Source organism: Notolepis coatsorum, assembly GCF_963971535.1.
Source record: "Notolepis coatsorum genome assembly, chromosome: 10".
NCBI lineage: Eukaryota > Metazoa > Chordata > Actinopteri > Aulopiformes > Paralepididae > Notolepis > Notolepis coatsorum.
Window position 1 is genome coordinate 32,428,340 of NC_140174.1, and position 25,198 is coordinate 32,453,537.

General features: G+C 43.0%; 1 protein-coding gene across 1 annotated transcript; it reads right to left on the reverse strand.

Annotated features, from left to right (window-relative positions):
- Positions 1–982: 982 nt before the first annotated feature.
- On the reverse strand, positions 983–25,192 carry arg1 (arginase 1; the record flags this gene model as incomplete). Its single annotated transcript, XM_084322482.1, has 8 exons — positions 983–1,240; positions 2,505–2,641; positions 4,174–4,278; positions 10,339–10,433; positions 12,988–13,147; positions 14,908–15,082; positions 24,740–24,812; positions 25,076–25,192. The coding sequence occupies 8 exons, from the start codon at positions 25,190–25,192 to the stop codon at positions 1,077–1,079; spliced, it is 1,026 nt and encodes a 341-aa protein (XP_084178608.1). The 3' UTR covers positions 983–1,076.
- Between the last annotated feature and the right edge of the window lie 6 nt (positions 25,193–25,198).

Consider the following 25,198-nt stretch of genomic DNA (forward strand, 5'->3'; position numbering starts at 1 on the left):
AAAAAATATCTGAATTTGATTGTGCTTAATATACCCAATACCAATCAATTTTAATACGCCATGATCAGCTCTTAAGTCTGATCGGGACATCCCTAATCGATACTGGTCTCAGATATCTGGATACAAATCTGAAATCTGCTAAGAGAGACCCTAGGTAATATAAATCAAAGCGAAGTGATTTGATTTTTTTGTATTTTGACACAGAAGCACGTTAGATCTCTATACTAGAAAATAAATTGATTGCATCTCAATTGTTTGTGTTCAATGCTCAAACAAATGTCTATATAGTTCAGTAAAAAGTAATCTATCATATTCTACTTTTAATGTTGTAATCATAACTGGTATCTGCAATGGAAAGGTGGCATCGTTGCCTCCCTACCTTATTCTTCTCAATCATTCATAGTACAACAAATACTGAAAAAGTATTTTAATCTTCATAATAGATTTGTACAATATTAAACTGTATAAAAAGCTGGTACAGAGGTGCAAGACAAGTGATATTAAGCAGTTCAAGAGCTCCCACCAAACAGCCAAGCTGCAGAAAACATAAAATCATTATTACCATCATCAAATAAAAACAATATATATTATATATATATTGGTAGTAATTTTACATTAAGGTCAAATTTAGGTATAACTAAATCAGCCTTAATCTCCATCTCAGGTTAATGTAAACAAAACCCCAAAAAACTTTACTTTATATTAATAGATGGTTAGTTGATCATAACTTAATATTTATTCATTCTTATTTTATTGGTAATTTTCTAATTATTTATAGTTAGATACATAGTTACATGAACAAATAACAGCATGTACTATCCTTTAATAAGCAATACAAATGTTACTAACTATAGATTTATTGGAAGTTAACAATAGAATAACATTTAACTAAATTGTGAACAATTAATCCATTGAGGATGGTTATTATAACGTGTTCCTAAGGAAACCAACAGCATTTGATTGTATTGTAGTTGGTGAACGGGCCTTCGTTTCACTTCATGGCAGCGATCGGGTGAGGGAGGCTTCTGTCCGCTTCTGCAGCTCGTCCGGCCAGCACCGGTCCTGGTCCCATGGGATCATGGCTCGGGCAGGTGGTAGTCTGGTGGGTGGTTCCCCTGTCGAAGTCGTCCGAAGCAGCCCAGGACCACATCCACAGCGGTCTTCACGGTGGACTGGGTCTCTTCCTCTGTCCTGCCTCTCAGAGGGTTGACCTCCACCATATCCACTGCTGACAGCAGGCCTGCAGGACGGAAAGCGAGAGAGACATGAGAATTAAAGGGGAACTATTTTACTATTTCTTTCACTATTTGGGCACTTTTACACAATTCCTGTGAGTCTATGGAACACCTCTAATTTTTTTTTATTTTTTTATTCATTGTTTTGTATTTCTAATCAAGTACTCAAAAACAGCATTTTTCTACCTCAAGATCTTAAGCCGTTTTGAGGCTGGGCTCCAACCACTGTAACCCTAACCTTGCCACCTGGGCTGCCACATTATTATGCAGCTGAGACATCTCTGACATCACAGATCAGCACATTTTCAGATGACTCAGTTCAGTGAGGGTGAATATTGTGAGAGGAGAATTGGAAGAATGCACCAATATGAGAATTAGAGAGATATATCATATTAATATAAGTCCACATAGCTAGGAAACAATGCTAAACACTGAAAAAGGCAATTTATAAGATAGTTCCCCTTTAAAGGGAAATTACACTTTTTTTTTAAGGATCCATTATGTTTTTCCTGTCCTAGGCAGTTGGGTCAATATTTGTGAGCATTCTCCTAAAGCTAGAGAATGAAGAGGGAGTCCTCAAATGTATAATGTCATGTACCATAGAATCTGGCTCCTTCATAGACAACTTAAAATTCTGGTTCAGATCTTTTAGCAATACTTGAATATAAACCTCATTTGATTTGCCATGTTAAAACTAGTGAGACTTGTGTGGGCTAGTATGTGCCCTTATGAGAGTAGATCCCATCAGAAGAACGTTTGTACATTTATGTTCTTTTTCTATGTAGTGGTAATGGTTAACTTAAACAACTTTTTTAGAAAATGATGACAAGTTAAGCCTTTGCAGTTCGGCCGAAAAGTGACAATTCCCATGAAAACTACTACTACAAACTTCCCACCACAGTTAGGACAGCCGAAACCCAACCAATCTTTCGCCATTGACTGAAAACACACTTTTTCAATCAATATCTAAAATGGGAGAAAAAAAACTAACCTTCTTACTGTCTTATACTATCATGCACTCTTGCTACTATACTAATGTCTTTACTACTATGCACTCAACACTGCAGCACCCAAGTTTCAGCACTGTTTGATGAACATTGTTACTCAGCTGTAAGAGTTGTACCCTTCCTGCTGACTTTTCGTACAGAACTTGTAAGTCGCTTTGGATAAAAGCATCAGCTAAATGATTAATTTACATGTAAATGAAAACTAGCCTGCATTGATATCTACTTGTTTCAGGTGGACATGGCGTGTGCGTCTGTCTCCTACCTGTCTCACAGATATGCTCTGTGATGTAGAGCCCCTCCCTGTAGGTGAGCCCCCCCACCACGGGTGTTCCTGTTGCCGGGGTGACGGTGGGGTCAATGGCGTCAATGTCATAGCTGAGGTGGATAGGCTTCTTCACTCTGTTGGTACAAAGGAGAACAAAACATTAGCATTAACCCATCACGTTCATAACCAGTCTGTGTTTTATAGATGAAATCACAACCTGCCTCCTGATTTAGCTTTGAAATGGAAAATTACATCTCATAACTGAATTCAAGTTTTGTTTTATTTGTCACATATAATGTACATATAGTGAAATGCTTGGTTCTGTATGAACCTAAGATTGCTTCATACAGTAAAAAAAAAGAAAAAGGAAAATAGTAAAAACCAACACAATACAAAATATACAATATACAAATGTATGTGTACATGTATATGTACAAAATAAATTAAAATGAGGTAGAAGAGGTAGTGCAAATGTGTAGGGATACACATAATGATACACATAATGTTTAAAAAGTCTTTAAAGTGTCTAAAGTGAATGCATGTTTAAAGTGAGTGTGCATGAGGGTGTTGTGTGCAGTGAATGTAGAATGGATGAGTAGTGTTAAATAATTCATACTTAAAAGGTGCACTATGCAGGTTGGGGAGAGAAAGTTGCAATTAGGTTACAAAACACATTTATTATGCTTATTATGTGTAATTATTTGAATTATTCTTTGATCTACTTTTTTTCTCCCATTTTCTATTTTTCTCCCATCCCAATTTTCGTATCATCCAATTCTACCCTCCCCTGCCTCGAACGCTGTTAGGCCATGCCTCCCACAAGCCAGCTGCAATGTGGACGAAGCCTTACATCACGTGTCCCCTCCGGTACTCGAGGAAGCAGCCGTCGCATCTTTTCACCTGCACAGCGCGATCTCTCAGCGGCGGGGGTCTGCGTGGGAGGGACACACCGCCCCCGTCGCTTCCTGATTCTGCTGTGCAGGCGCACCAACCGACCTGTAGGAGTCGCTGTCCACAACGTCCGATCCCCACCCATCAGCTTTCCCACCCCTAACACTGCCAATTGTGTTAGTATGAACGACCAGCCAAGCTGATAGCAATGCGGAGAGCTGGGCTCGAAACCAGCGTCTCCTGCATTGGTGGCGAGCGCCTTGCCCACTACACCACCTAGCCGCCCCATTATTTGAATTATTCCAAGTGTTCCATCCATGGGTCTCTTTTCCGCTGAGGACAGTTTGTTTATTCAGTTGTGAAAATACACCATCGCACTTCAAAATTCATAATCTAATAAAATTTAACATCAACCCTGAATTTAAAGGGGCACTTCGCCAATTTTCAACCTTCATCCTATCGTTCTGTTGTGAGGAGGATGTGATAATCGGACATGTAACTGTTCTCTAGCGAACTACAGACACTTATTTCCTCAACTGTAGTAGAGCCCAACTCAAGGAAAGTTTAAATACTGGTTGAGGAAATGGTGTCCTCTCAGTGACGTCACCTGGAGGAGTTTCTCAAGGTGCCGAACAGATACATGTCAGAGTATCACATGTCCTCCTCACAACAGAACGATAGGGTGAGGGTTGAAAATCTGCGAAGTGCCCCTTTAATAAATTATCTACAAGTATTTCTATAAAGTATTATTGTTAATGAGGGGAACGGTGCCTACTTGGAGGAGAGGTAGTCACATGTCTCCTCCATGACTCTAGCGATGCCCAGACGATCCACCTCTGTCATGGAGAACACCTTGATGCCCAGATACTTCAGGATGTAACTGGATTGGGGGACGAAAATATTTGATCAGTCAAGAAATAATTACATGAGGCAAAGAAATTACTACTACTGTTTTGTGTTTTTAAATTTTTTATTCTTTGTACTTTTACTGTATATGTATGAATGTTTTCTACCTATTTGTTTACTGTCTAGGTGTAGGACTACAGATGGAAATTAACTTCTTGCTAAATCTGGAGACCCATCTTCTTGTTGAATGAATGAATGAATGAATGAAAACTTTATTTAACAGATTGCAGAATGGGTACAATACAGTACGGCTCAATACATACAATTGTTAAGGGGATGCAGACCTGAGAAAGACGTTTGTCTTGTTTCCATCAGGGTCCCCCATTTTCAATTCATATAGACATATATGACATACATGACATACAGATAGTCAGTACTGCTACATCTATACATTTATGACATACCAGATTTGCAAATACAGTACTGTTTGTGATACAGAAGGAGTCAAGAAAAGGGAGTATATACATTTGATGTAGAAACTGTACATTGGAGGAGGTTGGGTGGGGGGGGTTGGGTACATTGGGATATTGACAACCATACTGGGTAATTTACATTGGAGGTGGTTGGGGGGGGGGGGGGGGCGGGGGGCACACTGTATAAACAAGTAACACTGTACATTGAGGGGGGGGGGGGGGAGGAGACACTGTACAAACAAACACAATTGTACATTGAACTATTGACAAAACCATACTAGGTAAATGTACATTGGAGGGGGTTGGGTTAGGATATTTACAGGGGCCAGTGTTGAATTGCAGTCTCCCGTAGGTGTCCCTTGAGAGAGGTTTTGAAAGTGGGTAGTGATCCACATTCCTTTACAGCTTTGGGTAGGGCGTTCCACATTGATGTGGCATAATTGCGAAACGTGTTTAGTCCCTTATTTGAGCCGAATCTGGGTTTAACATGATTTGTGGAGCTCCCTCTGGTGTTGTGATCGTGGTATTCACTGACCTTTGGGAAGTATTTTGACATGTACATGGGTACCTTGTAGACCAGGCCCATTGCAAGTTGTTGTACTCTGTCGTCTACTCTAAGCCATCCTAGGTTGTCAAAGTGGGCAGGGGTGAGGTGGGTTCTAGGAGTAAGGTCAAGCAGTAGTCTGACCAGTTTGTTTTGAGATGTTTGTAATTTTGTTTTTAGCGCCTTTGAGGTGCTTTGGTACCATGAGGTGCAAGCATAGTCGTAGTACCCCTGAATGAGTGCTCCTGCCAGAGTCTTCAGGGTGTTCTTGTTTACCAGAGAGGAGATCCGGTACAAGAATCGAGTTCGTTGGTTGACTTTTTTTATTACATTGGATGCCATTTTGTCACAGGAGAGATTAGCCTCTAGGATGGAACCCAGGTAGGTAATTTCATCTTTCCTTGTGACAATATTGTCACCCACTGTAACTGAGAAGCCGTCGGTCTTGCTGAGTTTGTTATTTGAACCGAAGAGAATGGACTCTGTTTTGCCCATGTGTAATGATAGTTTGTTATCAGCGAGCCATATGCAGATTCTGCCTAGTTCCGAGCTGAGGGTTTTTTCAACCTGTAACTTGTTCTTGTCAGAGACCAGCAGGGCTGAGTCGTCCGCAAACAGGAACAAGTTGCAGTCACAAGCTGACGACATGTCATTTGCATAAATTAGGAACAGTAGCGGTCCTAGTATGCTTCCTTGTGGAACACCACAGCTCACTGTGAGGGGGGGGGGTAGGGTACCGTTTACCTCCACCATCTGTTCCCTCCCCTCAAGGTAGGATTGCATCCAGCTCACTGATAGACTATCAAAACCAATTGCTTTTAGCTTGTCAATCAGAATGGAGTGATTGACCGTGTCAAAGGCCTTTTGTAGGTCCAGCATGACCATGCCGCAGTATTTGCCTGCGTCCACCTCTTGTTTGATGTGGTCATTCAAATAGAGAAGGCATGTGTCAGTGGAGTGGGATGTTCTGAAGCCAGATTGGAATTCGTAGATTAGATTTTTTTCCGCTAGGTACTTTTCGACCTGTTCGTAGACTATTTTTTCCATGACTTTCGAGATGGAGGTGAGAATAGAAACAGGGCGGTAGTTGCCTGGGTCTAATTTGCTGCCCTTTTTGTGCAGAGGGGTCACCCTCGCAATTTTGAAGTCCTTGGGGACGTGTCCCTGTTTTATGGAGAGGTTTATTATGTGTGTGATGATTGGTGTGATGGCGGCTGCTGAGTCTCTGAGGAATTTGGAGGGGATGTTGTCATGGCCAGTGGCCTTGTTAGGTTGGAGGGCGCTCAGTTTATTGAGTACCTCATCTGTTGTTACCATTTCCAGCTTGAAGTCGTCCTTGCGGACCCCTAGGTTTTTGTAGTAAGCTACTATGTGTTCTACCCCATAAAGCCCTGAGTGGGAGGGTAGTTTGTTTACCAGTGTTGTGGCTATGTTTGTGAAGAAAATGTTTAAGTAATTGGCTACATCCAGCTTGTCTGTGATGAGCGTGTTGTCCGTTTTTATGTTTATGTTTGAGAATCTGGTTTTAAGTTTTTTACTGCATCCTAGTTGATTATTGAGTAAGTTGTTTACTACAAATTTGACTATTATGCACTTTGCTACTAAGGAATCGACCTTGCCTATACTACTACCTACTATGCTAATATGTCTATACTACTACCTACTATTGCTAATATGTCTATACTACTACCTACTATGCTAATATCTATACTACTTTATACAATGGCATGCAAATTTCTTGATTCTGATAGGCTGAAACAGTCAAGTTACCAGTTGTTATTTTGTATAACACACTCCATGTGACCCCAGATCCCTCCCACAACCGAATAACTTTTTTTTTCTGTCTGAATCAATCCTCCAGAGATAGAAAAATGGAAGTATGAATAGCTTTTGAACGAATCCTCCAAAAAAGATAGTCAACTGGAATATGTTAGTTTGTTACATACACATGGATTATGTAATTAATTTGTCATGACCCATTGTGAAACAAAAGAAAAATCGCGGAGATAAAAAAAAAAAATAAAAATGGCCGTCGATCTTTTTTTTTTGTGTCAAATTTGATTGATTGATCATTTTATTAACAGATTGCAGAATGGGTACAATACAGTACGGCTCAATACACACAATTGTTAAGGGGATGCAGACCAGAGAAAGACTTTCGTCTTGTTTACATCAGGGTCCCCCATTTTCAATTCATCATAAATATGACATACATGACATACAGATACAGTACTGCTACATCTATACATTTATGACATACTAGATTTACAAATACAGTACTGTTTGTGATACAAAAAGAGTCTAAAAAAGAGAGTATATACATTTGACAAAGAAACTGTACATTGGAGGTTGGGTAGTAGCATAGTAGGTTTAAGCATTACATCACGCGACGGAGTGTGTTATACAAATTATATCACCCCTATGGGGGTCTAACGACCTCTTAACAACCACCCATAGGCATGATCTAATTTGTATAACACACTCCGTCGCGTGATGTAATGCTTAAACCTACTATGCTAATAATGTCTATACTACTACCTACTATGCTAATATGTCTATACTACTACCTACTATGCAAATATGTCTATACTACTACCTACTATGCAAATATGTCTATACTACTACCCAGGGCCGCCTCAGGGGGTGTGCGAGCAGTGCGGTCGCACAGGGCCTCGCGGGAAGGGGGGCCTCGCAAAAAAAAAAAAAAAAAAAAAAAAATGGCCTTTTTCATCACAGACCTAAAATCTAGTTTTGCTTATATGCTTATATATTTCACATTAGACACGTTTGTAGAATGTGTCTGACTTGTTCCTGGGTCTGCAGTCCTGCAGACATACTCACTATTGGAGCTCAGCCTCTGGGGTTCTGCAGCAGACATACTATTGGTTTCAACGAAGGGAGTGGTTTTACTTACATCATGTGTAGTAGTACGCCGGCGCCGCGTGAGTCAGCTGCGTTTGACTATTTTGCGCGTGCAGCTTTTGACTATGCTTAGTTATGCCAGCCAAGACGAAGAAAGAGGTCGGTCATTATCATCATTATCAGTCGGTCGGTCACCAAGGAACGTTGACGAAAGGCCTCTCGCTAGCGGGACAAATGGCCGGAGCCTTGTCATGGTATAGCCATGATGATGTCGGCTAGTAGCTAGCTTAGCTAAAGGCTAACTAGCGTTAGCTAACCTATTCAGAGGAGCGAGGCGAGGCGAGTGGATGTCTTTTCAAAAGAAGGAGAAGAGAACTTGTGAGCAGATAAATCTGTTAGGCAGCAATACGCCGAAAGGTGTCCAGTCTGCCGGAAAGTACTCGAAGAAGAAGAAGAAGAAATTACACCGTGGCGTGGGCCAAGAAAGTCTCCTTCCAACTTTACCATTGGCGCCGGCGTTGATACTGCGTTATGGTGAGTCAACCTATGATTATATACCCGCCGTGGACCTGACCTATCTCTCTTTCTCTCTCTCTGGAGCCAAACTGGTCGACTAGCTAATACTACTAGTAGCTAACGGTGGGTGCCTGATTGAGCTAACTGTTAGCCAGTTAGCTGTTTAGCGTCAGCTGGGAACGTTCGTTTGATGCTATCAGTTAGCCTTGAGAATAGCAGGCCCTTTGACAGAAGATGTAGTCGGGCCTGCACCATGACAAGGCTCTGGCCATAGCTTCTTTTTGTCCCGCCAGCGAGAGGCCTTTCGTCAACGTGGAGACCTGTGTTGCGGCCTTTCGCCCTGCGTTCCTCGTGCAGGTAAGATTAATGAAAATGTCATGACATTACCCCACTCTTCCTTCCTTCCCCTCCCGAATGTTTTGTTAATAACGATGTTTTTTTCCAGGCAAAACATATGCTACTCACAACATTTGGAGATACGACATGTGCTGTGTGTGAATGTCTTGGTCGTTTGTGTAGCTTGGGTAGCGTTGGGCCGTTGGCCAAAGCTGTGTGTGTCACAGTACCTGGCTAGCCTATTTAGCTGATGTCGGCCATTGGCTCCTTGCTGCTTTGGTTTCTCTATAGACCCTCTTCTCTTTGGATTTAAGTGTTGATCTTTGTCCTTTTTGATCTCTCATACATGCTCTCTCTCTAACACACACACATGCTCTCTCTCTCTCTCTCTCTCTCTCTCTCTCATACATGCTCTCTCTCTAACACACATGCTCTCTCTCTCTCTCTCTCTCTCTTTCTAACACACACAGTCTGCCTATGGCGGCCTTTCTCGATGGCTAGGCTGTGCTCGCTGAGTCTGTATAGTCAAGGATCTTCAGTCACAGTGCTCAGGTATTCTGCCACTGTGTACTCTCTGTTTAGGGCCAAATAGCATTTCAATTTCTTTCTAATGTGTCTCTCTCTCTCTCTCTCTCTCTCTGTACACTGTATATTGACTGTAGAACGGGAGCTCTCTCTCGCTCTCTCTTTTGCTATATGTTGACTGTATCATGCCCCGCCTCGGGCAGCGCTATTATTTAAGAATATGTTGACTGTATGAAAAAAAAAATATATATATATATATATATATATATATATAATTTTTTCTTTTCTTTTTTTTTAACCTTTTGGGGGGGGGGGGGGGGGGGGGGGGGGGGCCTCGCGTTAAATCTCGCACAGGGCCTCGCATTTCTCCCAGGCGGCCCTGCTACTACCTACTATGCTATTAAGTCTATACTGACAAACAATCTTACTGACCCTTATCTGCCAGAGTTGTACCCTTCCTGCTGACTTGTGAGTTACTTTGGATAAAAGCGTCAGCTAAATATCAATGTAAATTATGAATGTATGTGCACACTGTCCTTTTCATGAACCAAATAAACTGAACTAAACTAAACTGAACTAAACTAAACTAAACTAAACTGAACTGAACTGAACTGAACTGAACTAAACTAAACTAAACTGAACTAAACTGAATGTATTAGTGTACAAGGAAAGGGCAGGTTATTGTGTATTGTGTGTAATAATTGACCATATTCACACGGCGGCTATTTGTGGGAATAGGGTGAAAAGGAACCCCACCCTGAGCGTGACATAAGAGCAAAATGGCCACCGTGCAAATATGACCCAAGACATCTGAGGAAACGATGACTAAGAGACCCACTGCTCCTCAGGGTCCACGTCCCGCAGGCCGATGTAGACGAGGTCTTTGGCTGAAACACACGGCTTGATCCACGAGAAGTTGGGCAGGACTGGTATCTGGGGGCAGAAATGAGACCAGTTGAAAGGAGATGGCGGATTAACATACAGCTGTTTGCCCAAAAGCACGCTTGGCACTAACATTTACATTTTTACATTTAGCTGACACTTTTATCCAAAGCGACTTACAAGATCTTTACAACAAGTCAGTAGCAGTAGTAACAACTCTGGCAGCTAAGGGTAAGTGATATTGTTAATCAAACAGTGTCAAACTTGAGTGCTACAGTCTTGAGTGCATGGTACAGTAGTATAGACACAGTAGCATAGTAGGTAGTAGTATAGACATATGAGCATAGTAGGTAGTAATATAAGCAAGGTATATTCCTTAGTAGCAAAGTGCATAATAGTAAAAGACAGTAAGGTTAGTTTTTTTTAAGAAATTTTTTAGATATTGGTTGAAGAAGTGTGTTTTTAGTCAACGGTGGAAAATTAGGTGGGTTTTGGCTGTGGTAGGAAGTTCATTCCACAATTCAAATGTATTGTCATCATACAGCACAAGTACAGTAGAACGAAAAGAAGTTTGGCATCTAACCAGAGTGCAAATGTAACGGTAAAGTGCAATAGTAATATACAATGTACAGGTGATTAAACTGGGTATAAAATATATAAATTAGTACTAGTGAGTAATAGTGCTAATCAGATGTATGTACTGTACAGAGTTGTAAAATGTATACAGTGATACAGGTATAAAGACAGTATAGTAGTAGTCATACTGGCCAGCAGTTTAACTAGTAAGAATAAGTAAGGGATATGTACAGATAATAAATATAGTATCTATAAATATGTAAAAGGTTGCTGCAGCACGTTTTAGTTACACAGATCAAACATTGTTGATCACCTCCAACACGCTATAGAGACATCAAAACCTTAAATAACACTTGTGACATTTTCATATTGTGGATTGGTATCAATAACCTTTGATATGTGGAGATTTCTTAAAAATAAAAAATACTAATTATAATAATAGTTTCCCTGTTTGGATGGCAAACACTGTTTTCTGAAAATGTCTCAGAGCCCCCACCCCTCCCCCTATACTTTGGGTGTAAAGTGTCATGGTGCTGTGATTAATCCAGAGGGTACAATAGGTCATTTTATACAGTGAGGTCAAGTTTCAGAAAATTGTGTGGTGTCACATTGAAAGAGCTGCTGGTGAGGCCTGACATCATCACACATGAATAGGGCTCTTCGGATCCACAGTCTCAGCTTTACAACCCAATTCCAAGACTAGGGACCCACAGTATACAGAAATAGGGAAATATATAATAAAAACATTTATTATGAAAATACATTGAACTACCTGGAATGAGCATACATTTATTGTATTTCCTGCCATGTGTATTTGTTCTATAATGTATTTTAGAACTGAACCTTATCCTTATCCTTATCTAGACGTATTTACTGCTGTTGTTCTGTAAATCTATTCAGAACTGGTCTGTAAAGTAATTCAGAACTGTAATTGTTCTATAATGTACCTTAGAATGGGGGAAAGGCAGAGTATATGAGAAAGATCAATGGCTCTGACACTAAACTTCTAAAATACTGCTGTGCTGAAGCACTTTGTTTTTTACCCTTTTCTTATCAACCGTATTGTGTAAACATCTCAAATCTAATTTTATGTCTGCACTTTATGCATTGCTCTTGATCTGCCAATTTTGTGCTCATTTTATGCCTGTCTTTTCTTTACTGCTGTGAAGCACTTTGAGCTGCAATTCCTGTATGAAAGGTGCTATACAAATAACGTGTATTATTATTTTGAAAGTGGTCATGCCAATTCTGCACCTCAACATTTTGCTTAAATTTGGAGCAAATTGTATGGCCCCTTTACCAGTAAGCTAGCATGATTGTTTCATTGTTGTCATTGTTTACAGTGGCAGGGCCCACATTTCTGTCCACAAACACAGTGCTTCAAAACGATTTAGAAGTAGATTCTGAAAAACAATGAATGATGACACCCAGACACAGGGGAACACACACACACACACACACACACACACACACACACACACACACACACACACACACACACACACACACACACACACACACACACACACACACACACACACACACACACACACACACACACACACACACACACACACACACACACACACACACACACACACACACACACACACACACACACACACACACACACACAGATATGAAAGTACAACCACATAGACAGAACACTAGATTGTATCTAGAATCTAAAATCTAGATTTTAGATTCTAGTGTTTATTGTAACCATATTTATTGTAATGTATAATATAACTGATATATATATCTGCACCTTTGATCACTTGCTCATTATGCGTATATTCAGAGTTAATTATATTGTTTTTACTTTTCTACTGTACTATCATTTTTCTTGCCTGTATGTATGTCTTTCACCTATTACCCTGCCCATACCTGTACCCACCCCCTCCCTCATGCTGCTATGATGTCTGAATTTCCCCAAGGGGATCAATAAAGGAATATCTCATCTTATCTTGTCTTACACAGAAGCACAAACACACAGGTGTCAGACACACAACGCATGCTGCCGGGTCACCTTGGAGTGCAGCTCGTGGATGAGGTAGGACATGGGCTGTCCATGGATGTTGCCCGTGGGCGAGGAGAGGGGGGTGTTGATGTCAGCGTGGGCATCGACCCACACAACGCTCAGCTGCTCCTGGGCTGCTGCGTGACCGTGGATGGAGCCTATCGCCAGGCTGAGAAAGTCATCAGGAACATAATTCAAGATTCATGATATCCATTTGACACACGCACAGTTAAACAGTTAAGCATCGTACAATGAAAATCTTACTTTGCTAGTCCACCCTGCACACAAAATCACAACATATATTGTTATTAATATATTATATTATTATTATTAGTAGGTAGAGCAGTTGCCTGGTAATCGGAAGGTTCCCAGTTCGATTCCCGCTCTTCTCAGGCAGCGTGTCAAAGTGTCCTTGAGCAAGACACTTAACCCCTAATTGCTTCCGATGAGCAGGTTGGCACCTTGCATGGTTGCCTCCGCCGTCGGTGTGTAAATATGTGAGTGAGTGGGTGAATGTGAGGAACAAAATGGTAAAGTGCTTTGGATAAAAGCTGTTATATAAATGCACCATTTACCATTTATATATATATATATATTTATAATATATGCATATAATATTAATATAATTATATTATATAATGATGATAATAATAATAATAATAATAATAATAATAATAATAATAATAATAATAATAATAATAATAATAATAATAATAATAATAATAATAATAATAATAATAATAATAATAATAATAATAATAATAATAATACCAGGCTACATGTTACACATTATAGTAATCGCTCACAACTGGGAGCTCCCTGTTACAGCCACAGTCACGTAAGCATGTTGTCAGAAACTGAGCAGCTTTACTGGAATGGTTGAAGGGTCCGATGCCTTGCCCAAAGGCACTTTGACCATAGTGGTTGCAGGACACATACCGTACAATATGCCACACACTCACACAACGAGACTGTTAAAGGAACATGCCAAAATTATGAGAAATGTGCTTACCGTCTTCTCCAGAGTCAGACAAGAACATGGATACCAAGCTATCCGACTGCAAGCTACTATAGCCTAGCTTAGCACAAATGAATGGAAGCGGATACGGATCACTAGCTTGCAGCTGGATAGCTTTCTACTGAATGCACAGAGAGGAAATTGGTATCTATCTTCTTGTCTGACTCTGGAGAAGACGGTAAGCGCATTCCCCATAATGTTGGCATGTTCCTTTAATGGAACTTCAATCAATCACAATTGGACACAATGACTTTGTGAATCTGTAAATTATTAATTTCTGCTCAAAGTTCATATCAAATCGACATTGGGAATCATGGCAAATGCGTTAAAATATTCTGTGAATCAGATATTTTCACATGTCAGTACATAGTAATAGTCTAATAGTAAACAGTCTAAATATGTCTTTGATCAGTCATTCCATGAGGCAAAACATGTCCAATGTTCCACTCTTGAGAAATAGAAGTTCACTATTTCACATGTGGATCAATCATCCTCTATTGTAACTGTGTGTTGGCACAGAGTCTCTGAAGTAAACAGTAGTTTCCACCACGTGGATGATTTACATGTGTTTGTTAAGAGAGACACACACTTTACAGTAATCCTACAGATTTGGTCATTTTTTTTTAATGTTTCCCAACACTCCAACATTTTGGGAAATTAGCTTATTTGACATCTTCCCTGGAGTTAGACAAGAAGATACATACCTTTGTCGTCTCTGTGCGTGCATTAGGCATCGGGAACGCCTGCACCGTTAGCTTAGCTTAGCTTCATCACTGGAAGTAGGTTACACATTTAGCCTAGTTCTCTCTCTCTCTACACATTTAGCCTAGTTCTCTCTCTCTCTCCCTCTCCCTCTCTCTCTCTCTCTCTCTCTCTCTCTCTCTCTCTCTCTCTCTCACACACACACACACCTGTGGTCTCCCCCGAGCATCAGACAGGTGTGTCCGTCCCTCTTCACAGTGTGAACAGCCTCTGCCAGCCTCTGGTTGGCGCTGCCCACCGCTCTGGGTCTCTGCACACGGCCCACAGGCTCGTCGCTGGTCTCCTCCTCAAACAGCAGGTTGCCGTAGTCCTTCACCACACAGCCTGCACCAACAGAGAAAGCCTTATCCACCAGCCATCCACCCTCCAACCAGTTAGAGGTCTATATCCACCAGCCATCCACCCTCCAACCAGTTAGAGGTCTATATCCACCAGCCATCCACCCTCCATCCAGTTAGAGGTCTATATCCACCAGCCATCCACCCTCCATCCAGTTAGAGGTCTATATCCACCAGCCATCCACCCTCCATCCAGTTAGAGGTCTATATCCACCAGCCATCCACCCTCCAACCAGTTAGAGGTCTATATCCACCAGCCATCCACCCTCCAACCAGTTAGAGGTCTATATCCACCGGTCTATATCCACCAGCCAGAAACTAGAGTTGATTTGTGTGTGTGTGTGTGTGTGTGTGTGTGTGTGTGTGTGTGTGTGTAGGTGTGTAGGTGTGTAGGTGTGTGTGTGTGTGTCCAAGTTAAAAAAGTGTTTCATTTAAGCCACTTAAGTTGTGTGTTAGAAATTGTACTTAAGATGTGCTTAAATATATTTAAATGATACTTCTGATGTATTTTTGGCTATTTTTGCTTACCAAAATAGTACACTTTTAATAGGTTTACTGAAGTCTGATAAACATCTGTTTTTTTTAAGTGTACTTAGATTCTTAAATTATTAGCATATTAATGACTATCATACTAAACGTGTGCTTTGAACAGTAGCAAAAATACATTGCAAGTATACTCTCTGAAAAGTACATATTGGTAGAAATATACTTTTAACACACTTGCTAAGAATATACTCATCTACTGCCTCTCTATTTCTCTCTCTCCTTGTCCCTTTCTCTCTCTCCTTGTCTCTCACACACACACACACACACACACACACACACACACACACACACACACACACACACACACACACACACACACACACACACACACACACACACACACACACACACACACACACACACACACACACACACACACACACACACACACACACACACACACACACACACACACACACACACACACACACACACACACACACACACACACACACACACACACACACACACACACACACACACACACACACACACACACACACACACACACACACACACACACACACACACACACACACACACACACACACACACACACACACACACACACACACACACACACACACACACACACACACACACACACACACACACACACACACACACACACACACACACACACACACACACACACACACACACACACACACACACACACACACACACACACACACACTCTTGGTTCCACTGTGTTTCTCCTTCACTAGCATGCCAGGCAGTGACCTATTCTTCCCAAAATGCATTTCTGCTCTTGTTGGCATGTGAGGGGCATGCTTCTAGTGGCATGTTGGAAATTAGGCTCACTGACCTCACACACACACACACACACACACACTTGCTTGCTCGCAGACACGCACGCATGACTCAGATCTCTCCCTATCTCACACGCATGTGTACACACACACACACACACACCTGATCCTGCCTGATCCATGACACTGATCCACCGAGTCACGAGACACACACCCTTGTTATAATTCGTATAAGATAACTCTGCTTTGCAAGACACGAAGACATGAGGCCCGTCTACCGGTGGAGGTTACATCACTCCCCCACAGACCAGTCCCAACAAAAGAACAACAGTTAGGACATGATGGATGTGGGACTTCAGGGCATTGCCACGAACCCATCACCCTGTAAATGTCAGTGTAATTAGTGGCCTGTGTTGCTCAGTATCAGTATAGGCATAGTGGATTAGAGAGAGAGAGAGAGAGGAAGAGAGGGAGAGATGTTCTCAACGCACATAGGTGCATGAAACTCTCCCCACAGTATACTGTGTACAGTCCCGGGAGCCTGGAGGACAGACAGTGGAAGAAGGAGGACATCACCTTGCGCTTTCAGCTTCTCCACCAACCCGGCGGCTCGGATCAGGTCCGGACCCTTTTCAACGCCACCTCTAGGCTGCAGCAGAATAAGAGATTACGACTCTTTAAAACGTGATTCGGCTATGTATGGTTGACATAGGGGTCAGTCAGTCAGTAGTTACTCACGGAGGAGATAAAACTGGGAACGGTTAGTCAGTAGTAATTACTTAAAGGAAAACTCCAACATTTTGGGAAATTAGCTTATTTAACATCTTCCCTGGAGTTAGACAAGAAGATACATACCTTTTTCGTCTCTCTGCATGCATTGGGCTTAGGGAATGCCTGGACCGTTAGCCTAGCTTAGCTTCATCACTGGAAGTGGGGCAGACATCTAGCCTAGTTCACTACAGTCAGGAAATATACTCAAATACAATCAAAATACAACTCCCAAACGTTCCTGTAAACATGTTGTGACCTGTGTATTTACCACATCTCCCAGTCACACAAGTGACACAAGTCTCCCAGTCACACAAGTCTCCCAGTCACACAAGTCTCCCAGACACACAAGTCTCCCAGTCACATGAGTCTCACAGTTACACAAATCTCCCAGTCACACAAGTCTCCCAGTCACACAAGTCTCCAAGTCACACAAGTCTCCCAGTCACACAAGTCTCCCAGACACACAAGTCTCCCAGTCACACGAGTTTCCCAGTCACACAAGTCTCCCAGTCACACAAGTCTCCCAGACACACAAGTCTCCCAGTCACACGAGTTTCCCAGTCACACAAGTCTCCCAGTCACACAAGTCTCCCAGACACACAAGTCTCCCAGTCACATGAGTCTCACAGTTACACAAATCTCCCAGTCACACAAGTCTCCCAGTCACACAAGTCTCCAAGTCACACAAGTCTCCCAGTCACACAAGTCTCCCAGACACACAAGTCTCCCAGTCACACGAGTTTCCCAGTCACACAAGTCTCCCAGTCACACAAATCTCCCAGTCACACAGGTCTCCAAGTCACTTGTGTGACTGGGAGACTCGTGTGACTTGTGTGACTGGAAGACTCATGTGACTTGGAGACTTGTGTGTCTGGGTGACTTGTGTGACTGGGAGACTTGCGTGACTTGGAGACTTGTGTGACTGGGAGACTCATGTGACTGGGAGACTTGTGTGACTTGGAGACTTGTGTGACTGGGAGACTTGTGTGACTTGGAGACTTGTGTGACTGGGAGACTTGTGTGACTTGGAGACTTGTGTGACTTGGAGACTTGTGTGACTGGGAGACTTGTGTGACTGGGAGACTTGTGTGACTTGGAGACTCGTGTGACTTGGAGACTTGTGTGACTGGGAGACTTGTGTGACTTGTGTGACTTGGAGACTTGTGTGACTGGGAGACTTGTGTGACTGGGAGACTTGTGTGACTTGTGTTACTTGGAGACTTGTGTGACTGGGAGACTTGTGACTGGGAGACTTGTGTGACTGTGAGACTGGGAGACTTGTGTGACTGTGACTCATGTGACTTGGAGACTTGTGTGACTGGGAGACTCGTGTGACTGGGAGACTTGTGTGACTGGGAGACTTGTGTGACTTGTGTGACCGGGAAACGTGGTAAATACAGGTCACAACATGTTTACAGGAACGTTTGGGAGTTGTATTTTGATTGTATTTGGAGTATTTTTCCTGACTATAGTGAACTAGGCTAGATGTCTGCCCCACTTCCAGTGATGAAGCTAAGCTAGGCTAACGGTCCAGGCGTTCCCTAAGCCCAATGCATGCAGAGAGACGAAAAAGGTATGTCTAACTCAGGGAAGATGTTAAATAAGCTAATTTCCCAAAATGTTGGAGTTTTCCTTTAAGAACATCTAAATAAATGTATGTTGTAAATCAATTATGTAATTGTGTCTGGCACGATGCTAAAGCGGGACACTAACGCCCATTTAACGCGCCTGCAGAAAATAGAACACATCTGGATATCATTTTGAAAAATTACCAATGCGCGCGTCGCCTCACCTGTCCCTTTGAAAAAGGCGCACCGATTATCCCCACCGACGGCGAATGATGATGATGACGTTTATAAATTCTAAAGGCAAATTGTAATCCCATCGAGATCTTCATGATGTCCATCATCCGGCACACGCTGTTCCAGAGCAGGGCAGGACAGAGCCGGTGTCAGGCACGGAGGAGCGCTTCTTGCCCGCTGTCTCAATAGTATGCAGCTGCAGAGACGCAGCCAGCGACATACAGATAGACAGCTGTGAGATCCGCGCGAAGCCCGATATCTTGAATGAATGCGTTTATTTATTTCAAACATAAATTGAAAATAAATAATAATAAAAAACTAGACAATTCCGTGCGGGGAAATTGTGAAAGTGTGGGTGATGCCTGTGCAGCGCCGGCCAACGGGAGAGGGTCTGTATTGTCTCTTTCCACAGCAAAATGTTGAATATATATAGATGCACAAATGTTCTAGAATGTTGATTATGACATCATACTGTGACATCACAAATGTTCTAGAATGTTCTATTATGACCTCATACTGTGAATTCACAAATGTTCCAGAATGTTCTATTATGACATCATACTGTGACATCACAAATGTTCTAGAATGTTCTATTATGACATCATACTGTGAAATCACAACGGAACATGTTTGAGTCCCATTTGAATAATATAAATAATATGTTTGGTAAGGCTGTCCCCGAAGCCTGTTTTTGGGATTCAAACTTCGTCAGTGTTCTTCGAACGGACGTTCGAACCTTCGTTTTTAATAAAAAAATGTAAATAAAATAGAATTTTTTTTTTTTTTTATCCTCAAACTAAATCCTCAATTTGAATAAAGTTATTCAAACTTCGTCAGGGTTTTTCGAACGGACGTTCGAACCTTCGTTTTTAATAAAGAAATGTAAATAAAAAAAATAGACAATTAGACAAATAGACAATTCCGCACGGGGAAATTGTGGCACCGCCGGCCAACGGGAGAGGGTCTGTATTGTCTCTATGACAAACGGTTCAAAAGATACAAAAACGGTGCACGGCCTAAGGATGTGGTCAATATAGAGTGACCAATGAAAGAGGATATCCCTACTGAGTACAATGGTACAACCCGCAAGTCTCTTCTTCTTCTTCTTCTTCTTCTTAATTGGAATTTCCGGCAGTGTAGACGCATCGTGGCGTATTACTGCCCTCCGCACTTCCTTTGACAATCTCTTCTTCTTCTTCCTCTTTCTTGGCGTATTACTTCCCTCCTCAGTTCTTATACTACACTAGTGGTGTGCCACCTTTAGGCCTCTTCAACTCACACTTTCTCCTTCTCCTCTGCTCCTCTTGCCTGTCCAATACTAATACACACACTAACGCTATATCCTCTGGTACAACTCTGAAGGGTTTGCTAACTCACACGTCGATTGTGCTGAAATGGCTGGTCGGCACATAGACTGATTACACTGTTTGATTAACCTGCTAATTCCACTTTCTTCTTCCTCCATGCTGGTGGCCCCCTCACTCTCCCTGTCTGTCGTCCGCCCCCTGCCTATCTGCCCACTTTTCTTCTCATTCTCCTTTGCCCCTAGTGCACACGACTGTTCACCCCCACTTTTCTTCTCATTCTCCTTCTTCTCCTTCTCCTTTGCCCCTCCACTCCTGCGTATCTGCCGTACAACCCCACTTTTCTTCTCATTCTCCTTTGCCCCTAGTGCAGCACTCTTGCCTGGCTGCTGTTCACCCTCACTTAGCACCCCACTCTCCTTTAGTACAGTATGGATTTCTTCTCCACTTATCCCTACCCCCAAAAACCTCCCAGCTGCATCAGCCACCGTTTGGCAGGCGTCAGACTTTGTGCCACTGTCCTTCACTCTCACCACCACCTCTACCATGAAAGCCAGAAACGCTGACTTGGTCATTATCATCACCTCAGCCTGAGACGCGGCTGGCAGACCAGGTCCAGACCGAGACGCGGCGGATATAATAGGAGGCGCGGCTGGCAGAGTTGGAGCAGATTGCTGACTCCCCTGCTGCCTGTTCACCCCCTGTCTCCTTTCCTTCTCTCTCGCAGTCGCAACTGACTTAACTGCCTCGGCATATGACACCTTGTTCTGATCCCTCACAGATTGCACTTCCTTGGCCTGAGCAACATGTGCACACCCACGAAACGCTACATGGTGTTCCCCTCCACAGTTACAGCATTTGGGAACCTCTGCATTGCACTCCTTGATCTCATGACCCTCGCCACACTTCGCACACCTCTGTTTCGCCCTGCAAGCCCCTGCAATATGCCCGAACCTCTGGCACTTATAGCAGCGCAGCGGTGGCCTTACATACTCTCTCACGCCGTACGACATGCTCCCTATAAACACCCTGACTGGTAACACAGCGTCTGCAAATGTTACCACTACTGGCGCTCCTGAGCTCCCCTCCCTTGCCTTGAATCTATAGACACCACTGACATTTCCTCCCTTGATATGACCCTTAATGTCCTCCTCGGACAACTCACCGCAAACCCCGTAAATGACTCCTTTTAGCCCCTGCTGTCTCTCTCTAGGGATAATTGTCTCCACCCCCATCTTCATCACCGTTGTCAACTTCCCAGCTGCTTTAAACTGTACTGAATCATTGCAGCATACTCTCAGCACGCCGTTTGACAATATTTTTGTCTCATATCCTTTTCCTATCTGTTCATCCAAACTTTCTACGTCAAACAGTTCAAAAGATACAAAAAGGGGCGTGGTCTAAGGATCGGGGGAGTGGTCAACATAGACCAATGAAAGAGGATATCCCTACTGAGTACAATGGCACAACCTGCAAGTCTCTACGACAAATGGTTCAAAAGATACAAAAAGGGGGCGTGGTATAAGGGGGTGTGGCCTAATGATCGGGGGAGTGGTCAACATAGACCAATGAAAGAGGATATCCCTACTGAGTACAATGCCACAACCTGCAAGTCTAATAATAATAATAATAATAGATTCTATTTGTAATGCGCTTTACAGTTGCAGAGCAAATCTCAAAGCGCTACAGGTAAAAGAACTTAAAAACTTATAGGCAAGACTAAACAGAATAACATAGAGAAACATAGAATAAATAAAACTGATAAAAGAAATTGGTAAAAGAACATAAAATGTGTGGAGCAAAAAATTTGATAAAAAGTCAACAGAAGGCTCTACTAAAAAGGTGAGTTTTGAGGCCTTTCTTGAAAGCATCCACAGTCTGTGGTGCTCTCAGGTAGTCAGGGAGAGCATTCCACAGACTAGGAGCGGAAGAGCAAAAAGCCCGATCTCCCATAGTGCAGAGATTGGTCTTTGGGCGGTGGAGGAGGTTTGCCTGGCCAGAGCGGAGATGTCGAGAGGAGGAGTGAGGGGTGATTTAAACCAACATGCAAAACAAACCTTCCTAATAAACTGTTGGTAGTGAAACTAATGATGAATACATCATTTGTGTCACACACACAATAATGGTAATAATGGATTGGATTTATATAGCACTCTTCATGACACCCCAGTGACCCCAGAGCGCTTACAGAGTCCATTATTCGTTCATACACTGTCATACCGGTGGTGGTAAGCTACAATTGCAGCCAGAGCTGAGGCAGACTCACGGAAGCGTGGCGAATAATCATCGCCTACGGCCCCTCCGACCACCACCAACATTCACATACACATACACATTCATACGAGGCAAGTAGGTTAAGTGTCTTGCCCAAGGACACAACGGCAGTGGGATGGACATGGGCTTGAGCGGGATTCGAACCACCAACCCTTCGATCATTGGACGACCCGCTCTACCCCTGAGCCACGCCGCCCCACACACACACGCACACACACGCACGGTTTGCAAGTCCCAAGTACTGTAAGTCAAGTCTCTACACTCAAGCCCCAAAGTGAAGACAAGCAAGTCACTAGTCTGAAACTGGGTTTCAAGTCCTAAACTTTTTCAAAATGTTAAAGCCAACAGAGTAATAGTTAGTTTATTAATTTAAGATGATTCTGACACACAGCTTCCTTCTCTGCTCACGCAACTTTATTGGTGGCTGTCGGATTGGTCCAAAGTGGATCTGTAATCATGGAAATTAAGTTGATTCGCTTTACATAATGTTTTTTTTATTTTATTTATTTTTTACATTTGGGGCTTGGAGAGAGTATCAAGTCTTTCAAGTCATGATCGAGGCTCAAGTCAGAGTGAAGTCACGAGTCACTGATCAAAAGTTGTCAGTCAAAGTTGAGTTGTGAGTCTTTCATGATTTTGTCGAGTCGAGTCTGAAATCATCAACATGTGACTGAGTGACTCGAGTCCACACCTCTGACACACAGACACACACAGATTGAAGGGTTTAGCAAAGGCTACTTATCAATAATCTGGATATGTAATTACTATTGTCTGTGTCAGACAGCTCCACCCTGGCTACAACCTAGTCTCTCTCTTCCGCTAGACTCTGACTGATGGGTCAAGAAGGTCATACAAGTTCAAGGTCAGACCCGACTGCCCCTCACTTCATGGGAGGCCTGAATCTTCCCAATGTAGAGTTTCAGCAGTTTGTGGAGGTCTGGAATAAACCTCCCAGACGTCTCACTGCATCATCTTCGTCTGCTCGTCACAACCTCACAATGAGCACATTGCACATGTTCTTCCTGGCTTCCATATAGGAGCTCATTCACAGTCAGTTGTCACTAGGCTCGCTGGGCTCATATCCTGGGGCAGAAAGATAAACCCACACAGTTCATTCACAAACACAAGGCAGTCAATGTAGCAGGGGTCCCGTTAGCCTGTCTCTCACACACACACACACACACACACACACACACACACACACACACACACACACACACACACACACACACACACACACACACACACACACACACACACACACACACACACACACACACACACACACACACACACACACACACACACACACACACACACACACACACACACACACACACACACACACACACACACACACACACACACAATCTTGGTTCCACTGTGTTTCTCCTTCACTAGCATGCCAGGCAGTGACCTATTCTTCCCAAAATGCATCGCTGCTCTTGTTGGCATGTGAGGGGCATGCTTCTAGTGGCATGTTGGAAATTAGGCTAACTGACCTCACACACACACACACACACACACACACACACACACACACACACACACACACACACACACACACACACACACACACACACACTCCAAGGGGAGTGGTAAAAGGTGGGATGAGCTGGACCTATCAGATCCTGCTTGTGGCTCATGAATAAAACATGACTCAGATCTCTCCCTATCTCACACGCATGCACCGTATGCACGTACACATGTGTACATACACACACACACACACACACACACACACACACACACACACACACACCTGATCCTGCCTGATCCATGACACTGATCCACCGAGTCACGAGACACACACACACCCTTGTTATAATTCGTATAAGATAACTCTGCCTTGCAAGACATGAAGACATGAGGCCCGTCTACCGGTGGAGGTTACATCACTCCCCCACAGACCAGTCCCAACAAAAGCACAACAGTTAGGACATGATGGATGTGGGACTTCAGGGCATTGCCATGAACCCATCACCCTGTAAATGTCAGTGTAATTAGTGGCCTGTGTTGCTCAGTATCAGTATAGGCATAGTGGATTAGAGAGAGAGAGAGAGGAAGAGATGGAGAGAAGTTCTCAACGCACATAGGTGCATGAAACTCTCCCCACAGTATACTGTGTACAGTCCCGGGAGGACAGACAGTGGAAGAAGGAGGAGGACATCACCTTGCGCTTTCAGCTTCTCCACCAACCCGGCGGCTCGGATCAGGTCCGGACCCTTTTCAACGCCACCTCTAGGCTGCAGCAAAATAAGAGATTTACGACTCTTTAAACCGTGATTCGGATATGTATGGTTGACATAGGGGTCAGTCAGTCAGTAGTTACTCACGGAGGAGATAAAACTGGGAAGGGTTAGTCAAGTAGTAATAAATAAATGATGTAATGGTGTCTGGCACGATGCTAAAGCGGGACACACTAATGCCCATCATTTAACGCGTCTGCAGAAAATAGAACACATCTGGATATCATTTTGAAACATCACCAATGCGCGCGTCGCCTCACCTGTCCCTTGGAAAAAGGCGCACCGATGATCCCCACCGACGGCGAATGATGATGATGATGACGTTTATAAATTCTAAAGGCAAATTGTAATCCCCTCGAGGTCTTCATGATGTCCATCATCCA